General features: G+C 59.0%; 1 protein-coding gene across 2 annotated transcripts in view; it reads right to left on the bottom strand.

The window, feature by feature from the left end:
- Positions 1–1,681: 1,681 nt before the first annotated feature.
- Positions 1,682–15,590, bottom strand: part of KIAA0930 (KIAA0930 ortholog) — a 36,800-nt gene continuing 22,891 nt past the window's right edge. The window contains exons 2-10 of one of the 2 annotated variants that reach the window (XM_046646793.1): positions 14,954–15,105; positions 11,316–11,441; positions 11,136–11,213; positions 10,680–10,781; positions 9,233–9,373; positions 8,423–8,617; positions 5,304–5,466; positions 3,678–3,836; positions 1,682–3,134 (exon numbers count right to left, since the gene is read on the bottom strand). In XM_046646793.1, coding sequence (XP_046502749.1) covers positions 3,094–3,134; positions 3,678–3,836; positions 5,304–5,466; positions 8,423–8,617; positions 9,233–9,373; positions 10,680–10,781; positions 11,136–11,213; positions 11,316–11,441; positions 14,954–15,105 — 1,157 coding nt within the window. In that variant the 3' untranslated portion in view covers positions 1,682–3,093. The remainder of the gene's footprint in view (positions 3,135–3,677; positions 3,837–5,303; positions 5,467–8,422; positions 8,618–9,232; positions 9,374–10,679; positions 10,782–11,135; positions 11,214–11,315; positions 11,442–14,953; positions 15,106–15,590) is intronic. The other variant, XM_046646794.1, reaches the window with a different exon arrangement.

Here is a 15,590-nt window from a genome sequence, read left to right as displayed (position 1 = left end):
CTTTCTGTTCTCTTCTGACGACTTCTCTGCTACTTAGGTTTTAAATAATATTCTTCCTTTGAAATAATGAGCCCTGGCTGTTTTCACAGGCAACTGGAAGTTCCAATGAGACACCAGAATAAGACCCAATGCCCCTAACCCTCAGGTACTGAGCAAAGAAGGAATGGAGATGACGTTACCTATCAGACGCCAGGACCACGGCATTTCTCTAAAAGAAAAAGGATAACTTCCTTATTCACGTCCTAGAAAGTGACACTCAGTTTCTTCAGGGGAAACTGTACTTAAATTCCCATTCCCATTGAAGAAACACACACATGCTCTAGTCATCCCTGCCTTCTACGAGAGACAGGCACGTTCCCAGAGAGATTAAAGACAGCCTTAGAGAAGTAAAAATGGACCAACCCCAGGACGCGGGGGCGCTGGTTTTGGCCCTGCCACTTATCATTCTAGTACTTTGTTACTGATGTCATTTGTCACTTTGAAAACACCAACCTCAGGGTACCAGCATACTGCCTGGTTACCGAGTGCCTCTAAGCACGTCTGAAATTCAGTATCGGAGGTACCCTGCAGAGGATCTAAAGACTGAGAAAGTTCAGCTCCACTGGACATGGGTCCATCTGTCCTGGACAGCACAGTGTCATGGCTCAGTGTAGACGGGGGCCAGATGCCTGGGTTGGACTCCTGCTATCACTGCTTGCTGTTCGATCTTGGGCAGTTCACTTAACCTCTCTGTGGCTGTTTCCTCATCTGTAAGATGGAGATAATGATAGTACCTGAATGTTTAGCACAGCACCCACACACGCTAGGTACTACCTAAGTGTTGGATACAAAACAGCCAAACCATCGTGCACATCTGTTCACATGCTTACAAATGAGGCATGGCCTCTGAGATCCCACGGGTACACACGTTTCTGAGCTCTGCAGAGCATTTCACACGTTACTGCAGCTGGCCCTCAGTTACCCTGCGAGGCAGGCGGAACTTAGGTTTGTCATTTTACAGCGGAGCCTGACTCGCCCAGGGACCCGCCAGGATGGTGGCTGAGCCTCAGAGCTTGGCCGGTTTCTGGCACCCGTCGGGGGAACCTTCTCGTGCGCCTCACCTCTGAGACCGGGGGTCCGCTGCACTTCTGCCCGTGTCGAACTACCTCATCCTTCCACAAAGGATACATCAGGACTGTATTTCTCCCGAGAACTGGGTTCCAGAGTCTTCAGACCCCAGATGACCAGGGAGAAAAAGTTCCTCAGGAGAAAGCTGTAACTGCGCCCCCTGTACGTGCACTCGGGGACAGCACTCGGCTCCCCTGGAGAACACTCAGACAGCGTCTTGGAACCCTGGGCCGCAGCTCCCTGCGGCTCTGCTCCAACGCCTGGGGGCGAGACCAGGCCCTGGCTGCCCTAAGACACTGTTTTGGAACATGAAATCGTGCAGAGCTGAGATACAGCCGAGCGTGAGCGGGGGGCTGTCAGACAATGCGAGAGTGTTCAACCCCAACTCGGCACATGTCTTCTCGGCCTGGGTGACTATGGGGTCGGGGAAGCACCCCAACAGTCCAACGCCTGATCAAGCAATGCAGAACGGCTGGCGACCGCGCCTGGACCCAGTCATGTACTGGAACCCTGGAGACTTCAGTGAGGTAGGTGGTATCAGCCCCATTTTACAGGTGGGCAAACTGAGGCAGAATGAAATGCAATAGCTCGCTTTTAATAACAGCGTACAAAATCTAGAGAAAGCCCCAAAGTAGTCCTCTGTTCCCGGAGCCCAGTGCAAACCCCTGGAGTGCACAGAATAAAAACAGATGGGAGAACAAGCCCCGCCGATTCCCTTTCTCCCCCAAAGAGGGTCTCTAAACACCAAGAGGAACCCCTCAAATATTCCTGGGGACTTCAAACAAAAGGACATAGAAACAGAGACCCAGCTTACAGTTTATTCCCAGTGTGGGAGGGGAAATGCGTCTGCTCTCGAGAAGGCTCCTGGTTGGGAGAAGAGCACAACGTGTCATCGCAGATGGAAGTCCTCCTGGCTGGAAGGAGGCCCCAGGCGAGCCCGAGGCTGGACGGCTACTCGCACGCACCGACCAGACCGGCCGCGCGGAAGCCAATTCCTCTTTGCCTCAGTCAGGTGGTCTGAGAAAGGAGACCAGCTTACTCAGTCAAAGGAATTAAGCTCTAGGAAACCAGGGAAGATGAAACTCCCTTCCCCACCCCCGGACCCCAGAGGGTGGAGGTTCTACCCAGAACCTTCCCGGGAGGATGCCAACCCCACCCCACCATCCACCCTTGCTGAGATCCCACTCTCGTCCGGTCTGGCTACTCAGCCCTCCCATGTGCCCTCAGAGTCCACGTTCTGCGGGCCCCGCCAGCCATGGGCGAGAGTGGGATGTCTCCAAGTAGAGGTGTGTGTGTTGGCGGTGCTCTTTGGCTGGAAGCAAAGGCCATTCTGGCGGGATCGGGGCCTATCTGCCCAGCTCGAGGCCTTTCTGGAAGCGGGCACAGGGTGAGGTATTCCCAGCCCAGAGTAAAACCATCCAACAGCTTGTGTTCCCCATCTCCCCATGTAACCCACTTATAACCAAGTGTAAAGGAGGGAGGACGGACGAGTCGGGACTAACTCAAATGCTGAAGTTCATACAGCATCGCAACATCTTAGGCCATTTTCCTGAAGAAAGTGTCGCCAGTTTGACACTGAGCCCCCAGCTGGGTGGTCTCCACCTGCTGTCTGCTGGGACGTGAGCGTCGGGCCAGCAGGTCTGGACACACTCTGGATGTTGGCTGCTCCTTCACTCTCTCTCGTGGCCTCTTGGCATCTCTGGTCCTCTTTGGGTGCAGAGGGCTCTCCAGAGATGGGCTGGGGGTGACGGGTGACGGGGGTGGGTGCAGGGGCAGGAGCAGAGCCAGAGGGAGGAGAAAGAGGCACTTCAGTTAGGGCTGGTGTTCGTGGAGTCGGCCCTGGCCCCGGGAGTCGAGTGGCCCCGCCTGGCTCTGGCTCCGGCGCTGGGTTGTCACAGAAGACCCCGGTGGCGGTGGACAGGTAGGCACTTGGCAGCACTCCAGGGCCGGGCAGGGCCGGGGGCTCTGCGCGGGCTCCGCACACGGCTAGGTCATCAGGATGGGCTTCTGCCGGACTTCCAGGATGTCTAGGGTGGCAGGACGTGAGCGCGTGAGACGAGGAAGTTAACGCTGAGCGGTGCGGCGACGACAGCTCCACTGATGGAGGAGCCCGCACCGAGTAATTACACACATCTCCTCCTCCAGCCCTCAGGGAACTGCAACGCTGTGATCGCCCCATCTGATGGACAGGGGGACGGGCTTGGAGCGGCTGCATGGCCTGGCCAGGCCCCAGCAGAAGTGGGGCTCAGACACCGGCTTGCCTGGCTCTGGAGCCACCGCGTGGCCCTGCTGCTCTGCCCATGAACTGTACCTCTCCCACAAGTGATGCACACCCAGGGGTTTGAAGCCACTCGAGAAGGGACAGCAGGGGCTGCCCAGCGCTGCACAGAGGGCTACCTTAGGGGAACAGGGAGGTCGAGAGCCCTGCTCGGAAACCTACTGATGGGCTCCTGACTGGAAATGACAGGCCGAGGTCAGACAGCCCACGAGTGGGCCTCAGGCCAGCAGGGCCCAGGAATCAGGCTGGCTACACAGAAGTGACAGCGGTTTTCCAACTCCGCCAACATTACCTGTTAAGATCCGATGCAGCGGCAAAGTGACGTAGGTTAAGTGTGCATAGAGAAGGAAATTTCCATCTGCTCTGTTCAGCTTCAGCCAGGACCCAACTAGAGACCGCCCTGTGCCAGACAGGGACCGAGACCGCAGGTTGGTGGCATTATGCAGGTCGGCTAGAGGGGAGAAGGCGGGGTCAGGGCCCAGGCAGGGGTCTCCTAGGAGAAGCAGAACACTTCCCACTCCAGGTGACTCCTTCCCAGCCCAGCCCCCCCCCCCCGCGGGCTGCTCTACCCTCCAGCTGCAGCATCCCACCCTCCCTGCCTGTCCAGCCCTGCCCCAGCCCTTAGGCCCGCACCGCCCCTCGGAGCTCTCCGGGACTCCCCTTCTCTGTCCTGGAGCTCAGCTCTCCTCCACGGGGTCTGGCACATTGCCACACTGTGTTACTTCTCTGCCTCTGGCCCTATCTGTCACTGGAATCAGGCACCATCAGTCTGCAGGGCACAGGGGCCAGCCTGGGATGACCTGTCACCATCACCCAGTCTTACGAATCACCCGGGGAGGCAGGCTGGGTGGTTATTAACGTTTCCTACTGATCTGGAAACAAGTCGAGGTGGGGAAGGCACTTGCCCAAGCTCACAGGAGCAAGTCAAGGCTGGTGCTGGAGTCTCCTGGCCCTGGCCAGGGTCTTGTCCAGCAGGGCCTCTGTCTCAAGGCCCTGGAGGCCAGGACCACTCAAGGCCACAGTCCCAGCTCCCCGCCGGGGGCAGTCCATATTGTCAGTGAATCCTTCCACTCTTTCATTAGTCCAGCAAACATGCATGGAGTTCCTGACATGCCGGGCGCCCAGCTCAGTCAGGAGGACGATGGCACAACGCACGCTCAGGCCTCCCAGGCACAGGGTTGACCAGAACCTCCCAGCTTGTCTCCCATCAGCCAACCCTGCCTCCTACGGTCTGTGCTCCGCATGGACCACTGCACGGTACTGTCAACATTCACATCTGATTTTGTCACTCTTGCCCAGAACCCTCTGATGGCTTCCCGCTGCTCTTGGGATGAACGTGGCTCGCACCCTCTGTGTGGCTCAGCGAGTGCGAGACTGGCGGAGATGCTAGGAGGCCACCAGACAGTCAGGCGTGGGCCTGGGGAGGCTGGAGGCAAGGATGCACAGGAGCGCAGGTGAGCCCTAAGGAGACTTCACCGAGCAAGGGGAGACCCTGAGGGACACCCCGACTGAAGGTTCTAGAATGAGGGCCAGCTGGCCAAAGACAGCACTGAGGAGGAGTAACTCAGCAGTCTGAAGCCACAACACGCACGAAGGAACCAGAGAGCTCCTCTCTCCCTCAGCAAGTTTTCTTGCACCCTCTGTGCAGGACAGTCAGCCCACCAGCATCAGAAGTCCAGGACCCTGCAATGGTGTGCAAACCGCCCTGCACGCCTCACACCCTGAACACAGAGAGCACGGGCACGGGAGTTCCACGAGGCAGGGGCCTCTGTCTGTTCATGGCTCCATCCCGCCCCAGCCCACGGGCACCCACTCTCTCAATGCAAGTAGATGAATGAATGAATGAATGAATGAACCAAGGGGAGACTGAAGGGGCGCAGGCGGGTGGGCCCTTGGGGCATAAAGGGGCCAAGGTCACCTCCGCCGTTGTCCTCCCGGAAGAACTCCTCGCTGTCGTTGGCGGAATGCGACTTCTTCATCTCAGCAATCCGGTTCCGGGGCACCTTCCTCTTGAGGGATGGGGAAAAGAAGGCAGGCCGGTTGTTCCGCTCCGGGGTGGGGGGTGTGCTGAAGGAGGTCACCTGGGAACAAAGAGCGTAGTCACCCGAGCAGCCCATGCAGCACTGGGGGTCCCAAAGCCCACGCATCTCCTGCCCAGACTGAACCAACACAGAGCTCAGGGAGCGCTGGGAGGGAGCACTGAGTGGAGGAGGAGACCTGGTCACTGGCCCTGCCCTCTGGAGGGCTAGCCACGCTGGGCTACGCAGGCACTGGGAGATGGTTTCAGCGTGGGGACGGGCAGAAGAGCCCGGCCGCCAGCTCTGCCCGGCAGGACCCAGGCTGCCCTCTTGTGGGCCTCAGACACCAGTTAGGGGGTCGTTCAAGTGCAAAGCAAGACTGCTGATGCCTCAGCCCAAGCACCTACCACTGAACCCACCAAGCCTTGCCAACCCCCCAAGCGGAGAACTAGCATCAGCCCCATCTGACAAACGAGCAAACTAAGGCAGGACAGCGACCTTGACTTGACAAGGTCACCCAGCAGGGTAGTGGCAAAACTGAGACTGCACCCCAGGTCCTGTGCCTCCTAAGGCTGCGTTCCTCCCCCAGTCTCTTCTCTTGCCTAATATGTGCCCATCCCTCCCCCCAGGCATCCTTTCACAGAAGCGCTCCGGCTCAGCAGCTCTGTGCTTCCATCGCCTCCTCTCCTCTCTTCTAAACCACATTGTCCGTCAACCAAACGTTCTCCACACCCACCCGGGGCCAGGCGGGTGCAGCACTAAGGACAGACAGGCAAATGACACTGGTCCCTGCCCTCAAGGAGCTCACAGTCTGCTGGGGGCGACAGACTCGGAAAGTGACAACCACAGACTCCATATTGGTTGCTGAGACAGAAAAAGGGAAGCACAGGATACAGGGAAGCACAGAGGCAGAAGGGATCAACAGCCTGGGAAATCAGGAAAGGCTTCCAGGAAGAGACGCTGCTTGAGCTGGGTCTTGAAGGACGAGTAGGAGTTCGCCAGGTGAAGAAGGGGGGGAAGGGCGTTCCAGGCAGAGGGAACTTGGCCCATCTCCTCCCTCCTCCCCACGCAAACAAGAATCTGAGGAACAAGATGAGCTGGGACTGAGACTTCAGGAGCCCCATCAGCCTCCTCGTCACGGCTCCGACATCCACAGTCCCGGCGGCCGCTGGGCTCCAGACGGTCCTCCCACAAGTCAGGGAAGGTTTTTAAAAGATAAAAAACAGACACCAGAAACCACAATACACACAGAATCTGCATTTGTCATGTGCTGGTTACAAATGACCCCCCCTGGAAAAGGGGGACAAGCAACAGTAAGCACAGAGGTGGCAGGGGCCTGAGCAGTCCCCGGGAGGTCAGGCCCCGGCACTGACAGCTGCGTGACCCTGCCAAGTCCCTCCCCTTGACCCCAGGCCTCTCTGATGTTTGAGCCCCGGGCTTTCACAGGCACCATCTCCTCCCCCCATCCACCCCCACTGACAGACGGAGAGCCCAGGCTCTCCAGGCTCAGAGAGGTCTCCCAACATATCTGCACTCACGCAGCAAACAAGTGGCTGGAATTGGCACCCAGGTTTGTCCAGCCCGGAGCCCAGGCCACAGCTTCACAAGGACCTTCACATACAGGTTTTATCAGGGTTTCAATGGGCAACTTAGGACCAGGGAGAAGAATTAGGCTCCTTATCTCAGTAATGACCTCAGAAATATAAACCACCTCTCATTCCAAAGATGAGAGAGGCCTTTGCCTGGAATTCTCACCCATCTTTGCAAACAATTAGCATTTATTGGTTTTGTTCTGCTTATAAAACACATTCATTGTGGAAGATACAAAACAAAAAAAAGTTATAAAGAAGAGAGAGAAAACCCCCATCTGACTAGCTGGACACAGGCATGGCTAACATATTTTTACAGAATTAAAGGTATAGCAAACACACCGCCCCCATCTCGGGCCATCAGCGGTAATCACTATTTACATTCGTAAGTCACCTTCCCGAGAAGGCCAAGAGCAAAGGGTACAGAGAGCAGCTGCGACCTGGGGAGTGCTCCTGAGGCCGAGCCGTGCAACGGGCGTGCTGTGCAGTGGCTCCCCGAGCCCCCGCACCTCGGGCAACAGCTGTTCTCACCCTGCTTCTGGATGAGAAAACCGAGGCTCAGAGAGGAAGAGACTGGCCCCAGGCCAGAAGCAGCAGGGCCCAGATTCCAGCCCACGAGGTAGCACCCTGAGCCCCTCTCCTGGAGATGGGCTGGGCAAGGCTGCCTCCCTGCCCCCGGGCGCTATCCTCTTCCAAGACCCACAGCTCTGAGCAGCCCCCTCTAGAAGACCCACGGGAGCAAAGGCCAGGGGCCTGGGAACTTTCTCCTGCCTGCGCCCTGGGCCCCACTGGAGGCTCTGGGAATAGAGCTGCGCTGGTCTTGGCTTCCCAAGCCTGGGGAAGGATGGTGGCCTAGAAAACAGGAGGGCTCCGAGGCTCAGTGCTGTCACACAAGAGCCACGGGACCCGGGTGAGCCTGGGTGCCCAGGTCTGCAGAGAGGAATGCTCAAGCCCACCCACAGGGCTGCCGGTGGACTCCCAGCAGTTCAGATAAACAACACCTTGTAAACAAGGGGACCCGACAGAGAAGAGATGGGTGGCCCCAGGGCCTCTGAGCTCTCTGGCTGAGCCTCACAGGGCAGGAGGGAGGGGAGCCAAGCTCATCATCACCCCATCTCACTCACCAGGGAAGGCTGGTCACATGCCCAGCTCGCCCAGAAGGTCCACCAAGGCAGGCGCCAGGATGCGGTAAACTCAGCTGGCTGCGGTGGCAGCTCAGGGAGGCAGAAAGAGGTCTGGCCCAGGTACTAACCTGCTGTGTGATCTTGGGCAAGTCACTTGCCTTCTCTGAACCTCAGTCTCCTCACTGGGGGGTGGGGAGCATGGCACCTACCTCACAGGGTGGGGGGATGTAGGGATCAGGGAGACGCTGGGAAGAGGATGTGACGGACAGGAGGCACCACCCCTCCCCCGAGTGGCACTGCCCTTACCCGCTCGTGCATGGGCGAAGCCGGGCTGGAGTCCTCTTCTGTCCCACAGGGGGACGTGTCACCAGTGGACACACGGCTGACCGCCATCTCAGCGTGGCCCTTGCCCTGTGGCCCCTTCATGCGTACAAACTCCATGTTGTTGTACTTGTAGAAGCCAAATGACATCTTCTGTGCCATCCGGGCTGCCACGCTCACCTGCGGATGGGGGAGATGGCCTGAGTCAGCGCAGGGAGAGATGGCCTCTCCCCAGGACATGAGCAGCCAGGATGACCATCCCTCAAGGAGCAGGCCCTGAGGGCTGCCCACCCACCCTGGGGGAGACCCAGCCCGGCTGAGCTGCCCACGCCCAGCAGCAGGGCGGTGCTGGGATGCTTGGATCCCTGGTGATGCTCCTCTCTGTCTGACCCTCGGCCCACAGCAGGCCCAGCACCAGGCTGGGAACAGAGCCCCAGCCCTTGGGCATCTGAGACCGCCTCCCCTTTCCCCTTCCTTCCTAGGTTTCGAGGGAGGCGAGCCTCTGGACGGGGCCTGGTTGCAGGAGAGCAGCCGTCCACCAGGATCAGTCAGGGGCCGGTTTCAGGAGAGTTTTCACTCAGGGCGGCCCGAGTGGGCTGAGACATGAAGAACGCAACATAAAGCAGGCCCTGAGCCACTTAACAGGGGCCAGGGTGGGCGGCAGGCACTCTGAGGAGGGGCGGTTACAGCACAGAGCCGGCGAGGACAGAAGGGGGGCTGTGGAGTGCCTGCCCCCAGCCCTGGGCAGACAAGGGTCCAGTCCTTGGGAGACCATGGGCCCACCCCTGCACTCACTCGGTTGTCATACACCTTCTTGAGTGCCTCATAGCGGATGGAGCCCTGAAAGATGACCCCTTGGAACGTGTTGGTTTTGTCACTGGCCACCAGCTCCACACAGACCATCTCTCCTTCCCCCACAGTCATGTCACTGAACACCTGGGATGCGACACAAGGAGGAGACGGGGACATTGACTGTCAGCTGCCTATCACCAAAACCACAGCCCAGCCAGCTCCCATCCCACCACCCCCGGTCACTCGCCCAGGCCTGCCAGGGAGGACCGCTCAGAAAGCTCCCATTTTGTAGGTGAGAACACTGAGCCACAGATGTCAGGACATTTGCCCAAGGCCAGGCAGCCCTTCCACCAGGCCACTGAGGCCAGCACAGCAACAGGAACAGCCTCACTGTGGGCAGGGTGGTGTCTAGTGGGGGCGGGGGAGCGTTTCGTAACAATGACTCGGAGACCGGAAGAGGACACACCGCCCAGCTGGCCGTTGGGAGGATGCCCCCTCATCACACTTCCTCATGCTACGGAGTGAGACAGTTTACAAAGACTGTCCAGTCCACTTTCTAGAATCTTCTTCTAGCTGTGGCTAGCTCTGGCTGTGAGCAACCAGCCCCGCCTGCCACCCTATCGGCCCGCCCCCGAGCTGCAGGCACAGGCTGAGGAGTGCTGACAGAGGGACCGCCTGCCTGAGTCACTACTCCCAGGGGCTGGTGTACAGACCCAGCTTTGAGGTCACACAGACTCCGGCTCCAGTTCGGCTCTGCCATGAACGAGTCGTGTGAGCCTGGGGCGGGCACTGAAGCCCGAGCCTAAGGTGCTTCAAGACACCATCAAACCCAGAAGAGACCCCGAAAGACACACCCTTCCTCCTGAGTCCTCCAGGGTCCTGAGCACCTCTGGCCAGGCCGACGGGGAAGAGTGGCTGGGCAGTAGCTGGTGGGGTCGGGATTGGGGTGCAGCCGGGTTCTTCCCACACCCTGGGTTTCCCTGGGCGAGTCACCTTCTCCCTTGGGCCCCACTTTTCCCAACCTTAAAACAAAAGCGTGGCCCAGAAAGCTTCCAAGGCCCCACCCCTCTCTGACACCCTAGGATCCCAAGACGGCAGGGGAGGGGGAGAACGTTACAGAGTTTAATGGCGACAGTAATTGACTCCTCCCGCCCAGGCAGCCCTTCCTATAGGAGTTTACGATGCATTCTCCCACGCACGAGCTCGTTTGATCTTTGACTCCGACGGGTGAGTAGGACAGACGACATGACGCTCATTTTACCGATGAGAAAACTGGGGCTCAGAGCAAGGAGGACTCCTCTGCCCCGAGTCAAACAGCAGCAAGAGGGGGCCATGTCTGCAGGAGGCTGGACCCACCCCGCTCCCAGCGCCCTTTCTGGACGGGGGAGGCCTGAGGGAGAGAAGCAGCTCACACTCCCTGATGGGGACGCTAGAGGCAAACGCGGCTCACCTCCTCGAAGCTGTCGATCATGAAGAAGATGTTGGGGTAGCTGATCTTGGACTCCTCCCCCTTGCTGTCCATGGGGTGTTTGCTGGGGGATGCAAACACTTGCTGGAAGAGAGAGTTTAAGGACTACGTGAGGGCCCACCCTGCACCCAGGCTCAGACCCCTCAACTGAGTGGAATGTGTTGTCCAAGGCACAGGTCACCATAGTCAGACTGCTCAGAGCCAGGCCAAAGCCAGAGGGACCCCTCTGGAGAATGCTGTTTGGATGACATGGTTCTGCGCTCCTCACATGGGACATAGGACCCTGGAGCTGAACGCATTTCTGGAGTGAGACCTTCACCTCTGGGGCTGGACGTGAGGAGGACTCTTTTCCCCTAAATAAACACTGGGCAACCAGAGAGCCATTCTGGGCTGAGCTGGCAGTGAGGAGTCCTGGGGGCTCTGGGCCCCGTGGCTCACCTGAGATTTCTTCTTATGGATGTGGATGTCCCCCCCATCAGCGCGTGTGCACACAGCACATGTCACCATGTAGTCCAGCTGGAAGAGAGCACAGCACAGTGTGTGTGAAGGGGTCTGCTGTCCGTCAAGGCCTACCCACAGCCCTCTCCCTGGAGCCCTGCCCCCCACTGCACCCTGTACCTTCTGCAGGATGAGATTCAGGCAGACGCTCTCTTCCCAGTCAATGTCAGGGTCTCCCAGGCCTGGCAGCTTCTTGGAATCCCGCCGGTACACCTCCACCTCCACCTCGGGCTCAGCCTCAGCCAGCTGCGAGGCACAGGGCAGAAGTGAGTCCCAGCCCCGCTGTGGCATCTGGAGCTCTTCTCCCTGACTACTGCACTGGTCAAGGTGTTAACACAGACACGACTCCAGCTTTACCCCTCCATCTCTAGCTATTAGACCCAGAGATCACCAAGAACTGAGCCTCCGAGGTCCCTCGGGCCTCTGCAGCAGAAAGGGGGATCCCAGCAACCTGTCCCACCCATACTGCTGTTCTTCACCCTGCCAACAGACGACCTGTCCACCCAGCCACCCTCCTGCACTAGTGCAGGAAGCACGCGGGTTGCTATGGAGACTGGGTACCAGCTTGCCTGCCTGTGGGATGGGGAGGGGGCGGGAGGCAGCCGGGCTTGCCGCAGAGGCCCCGCAGTGCGCAGGCGCCGAGGAAGGCCCACACTGCGCCTGCGCCTGCCAAGGGCTTCCCTCCCTTTCTGTTCTTTTGAACAATGGGGCAAAGAAGCTGCCTGGGGACAACTCGAGTTTCCCGACTCCCCTTCCTGGGCCGCCCTGCGCAGCATGGGCCCATGAGCTCTCCTCACATTGCTGCCTGCCCCCTGTCCCCCAAACACTACAGTCAGACACTAAACGACCCACCCTGGCAGGGCACAATGTCATGTGGGTCTGGCACCACCCACCCACCCCCCCTCACCACCACCGTCTCCCGCTCTACATGTGCTGGTCCTTTCACACGGAATGTCCTTGATCCACTGTTGTCCCCTCTCTATCCTACCACACTCCAGCCAGATGTCCCTCCTTCTTTTTGTGGGCTCCCCCTCGCCCCCCGTTCTTCCCACCATCACAGCACCAACCGTTCTGTGTCACTGGCTATGCTGTCTGTCCCAACAGACTGGGGGCTCCACAGGACAGTGCCAGGTTGGAGTCACTTCTGTGCTCCCAGTGCTGGGGGAGGGGCATCTGTACATAGCTCACTGTGTTCAATGGAACATTCTAGCACACAAATAGCCAGATTGCCACAAGCTCCCATGGACTCAGCTCCCCTCCCTGACCTCAACACCCCCCAATCTTCAAGAGAGTCTGCACACAGCCGTGCCCGCCTGCTCCAAATTCCTCAGTCCTGGATCCAGGGAACTTCTCCTCCCCCCAAGAAAGAGCTGTGATCAGCCTGTTCTTTTTGCCTCCCCACCTGGCTTCTCCAGGACCATGCAGACCTGACCTCTCCCCTCTCCCACCTGCCCTCCTGGAGAATTCAAGGCCGAGCTGACTAGAGCTGGGGCCTCTCCTGGCACCGAAATTCAAGGTACAGCTGAGAGTGTCTCAGATGCACCCAGTCCTTATTAGAGCCTCTGGTCTCGACAGACTGCCTTTGGAAAAGACTGAGATTTGCACAAAAACATTGTCTGCAATGTGACTCTAGCAGATGTCAACAGGCCAGAGTGGTGGAGGGCAGAGGCCAGAGCCCACAGCCCTGCCACCTCCTAGCTGTCCACCCTTGGGCTGAGGGCTCCCCAGTTCCAGTTTCTCTGCTGGTGAACTGTGGAGGCAGGAGTGCACGCATCTCCAGAGCCGTGCTGACAGAGGAGAGCATGCCCAGTACGGGGTCACCAGCAGCGAGCCTCCTAGATCCTCACCGCCTTCTGCCAGGGGACTCGCAAGGTCACATCACCCCGAACATCTGGCCTCCCAGGTGTGTGTAACGGCAGGCCTCTTCGACTGTCACTTCTCCAAGTCTTCCTCTTCCCACGCCTTCCCAGGGCCCCAGGTACCATCTTGGTGCCGATGGTCCCGAATCTCTACCTTCGTCCCTGGCACCTCCGCTGAGTTTCAAACAGGAGACCCACTGCCTGGACGACATCACCATCTGGACGTCCCACAGGCACCTCTGACTCAACTCCCCTCCTCTTGTGTCCCCTCCTGTGATGGGCACCATATTCACCCCGGGCCCAAGTCAGAGACCTGGCTGTCAGGCTGCCTTCCCTCCACCCCGCACTCAATCACGTGAGGCCGTGCTCGTCAAGCCCACTTCCTGGGCCTCCCTGGCACCATCTGACCACTCCTCTGCGCCCACCCCCTCCCGGGTTCGGGCCACCACCCACGGCCTCTTGACAGTCTCCTTGCTTCAGCTCTGACCCTCTCCAGTCCTTCCCCCACCCACCGCTCGAGCTTCTTAAGCAGAACTCTGACCTCGACCCCTTCCTCAGTTTCTCAGGCTCAGTGGTTTCCCAAGGCTTTGGGGACAAAACCCAAACTCCTGGGCATGACCTTCAGCATCCACAGGATCTGGTCCCTGACCACCTCGCTTCCTTGCTCCTCACCTTTCTCTCCCCAGCCGCACAGAACCGCCAGCACCCACCTGAATGCATGGGGATTTACAGACTTTCAGGGCCAATGTTTGGGCCATCATCCGCCCTGCTGAAGGCCCCTTTTCCCCTTCCTTTAAGACTCATCTCACCCAGTGGCCTCTGCTGACACTCCCATCCCTTCTGGTCACTGTAGCTACCCCACTGTAGTGGCTCACTGTGATGTACTTCTTGGTCCCAATGTGCAAAGGCCCAGTGACAACACACAGTCCCACAGACAGCTGCTGCAGACACCAGATGAACACCAGGGGACCCAGGCCAACCCTGAGTCTTCCTGCATGTCACACAGCCCAGCCAGACTGGCTGTATGGCACCCGCAGGGAAGACACTGTTCTCCTTTGCAGCAGGCACTAGGCCTGTCCCTTTGCAGAAAACCTGTTCTCCAGGTGTTGGGCTCAAAGAGCAGGCCCAGAGCAGGGAGGGCCCCGAGCGCTCAGTGTGCAGGCCACAGCCAACAGGCCCCGGCCTTGGGGCCACAAGGCCCTGGACTTGGAGCAAGGCAGCCTGCAAATTCCAGACCTGCCTCCACGGCCCTCCCATCTTTTCTGTGTAAAGGAAAACAATGCATTTCCATGTTTGGCATACAGGTTGCTTCAACATTTTACAAACTGCTAGAGCCTCTGAAGAGCAGAGAAGGAAACACGCAAAGTTTGTTTTAACTCCTCTACACACTTAAATTTAGCGGATGACACGCCTGAGGCGAGTCACTTCACCCCCGAGCCCTCGGGTTCCTTGTCCTCAGAAAGGGGATAGTAACGCCCGCCCCGTCCAGTTGTCAGCAGGACACTGAAGAGCGCAGCCTGTGTCTGCTCCAGAAGTGGTGGCAGCATGACCTCACCAAGCCAGGTCACCCCGTCCGCGGCCAGGGAGGACCCCGGACTCTGGGATCAAACCTCTGCCCTGTCATTTATTTATTCATTACGAGAGGCTGGCCCCATCACCTAGCCTCTGACCTCACTTTCCTCAAAGGAACGACGGCGACAATCATCAGAGCCTTTCTGATGTGGTGAGGATTACCATCGATGCGCACACATGCCTGCACATCCCGCCACCGACAGCTTGTGTGAGTGTCTCCACACGCTTCCCGGCACCGACCAGCTGCTCAGTGAGCATCCTGTCCCCTTCTCTCAGCACGAGGACTGCGAGGAAGCCCACCGTGCGCGCCAAGAGCAGCCCCCTCACCTTCCTCCCGTCAGCGCCGCTCTCGCTGCCCGCGAACGCCAGCTTCCGGCGCACGTAGAAGAGCATGTCGTCCTGCCGAGGGGCCCACTTCTCCATGAAGTAAGTGGAGAACATCCACGTCCAGAAGACGATGCGGTCGTCCTTGAAGCAGCCTGTGAGGGAGGCCAGCGACCGGGGAGAAAGGACCCATCACCCCGGCCCTCGCCGTGTGACCTGGGCCAAGCCCCGGCCCCCACTCCCGCAACCTGCATTTCTGATCAGAAATCCACCAGGGCTCTGTGGCGTTCAGAGCCGCCCTCCCTCCCCACCGCCCCCATGGGGCATCCGGAGAGGCTGGAGGACGCCTCCCGGGAGGCCCAATTCCTCCACCCATGGTGGCCCCAGCTCCCAGCCCCCAGCGGAGCAGGCGGACTCCAGCCCAGGGATGAAACAGCAGCTTCGGAGGGAGAGGAAAGGCCCAGCGTCTGGGCTGGGAGCAGGAAGGGCTCCGGAGGGGAGATCCATCAGGCTGGCACCACACTCAGCCAGCATCCCCCAGGCTGAGGCAGTTCCCACGAGAATGCAACTTAAAGGAACAGCTGCCCTTTGCCCACCAGCCCCCGCTACAGGCAGGAGTCCACACCCACCCTCACCCCCG

Source organism: Equus quagga, chromosome 19 (genome assembly GCF_021613505.1).
Source record: "Equus quagga isolate Etosha38 chromosome 19, UCLA_HA_Equagga_1.0, whole genome shotgun sequence".
In the NCBI taxonomy this organism is placed as follows: domain Eukaryota; kingdom Metazoa; phylum Chordata; class Mammalia; order Perissodactyla; family Equidae; genus Equus; species Equus quagga.
This window is presented reverse-complemented; position numbering and strand designations above follow the sequence as displayed.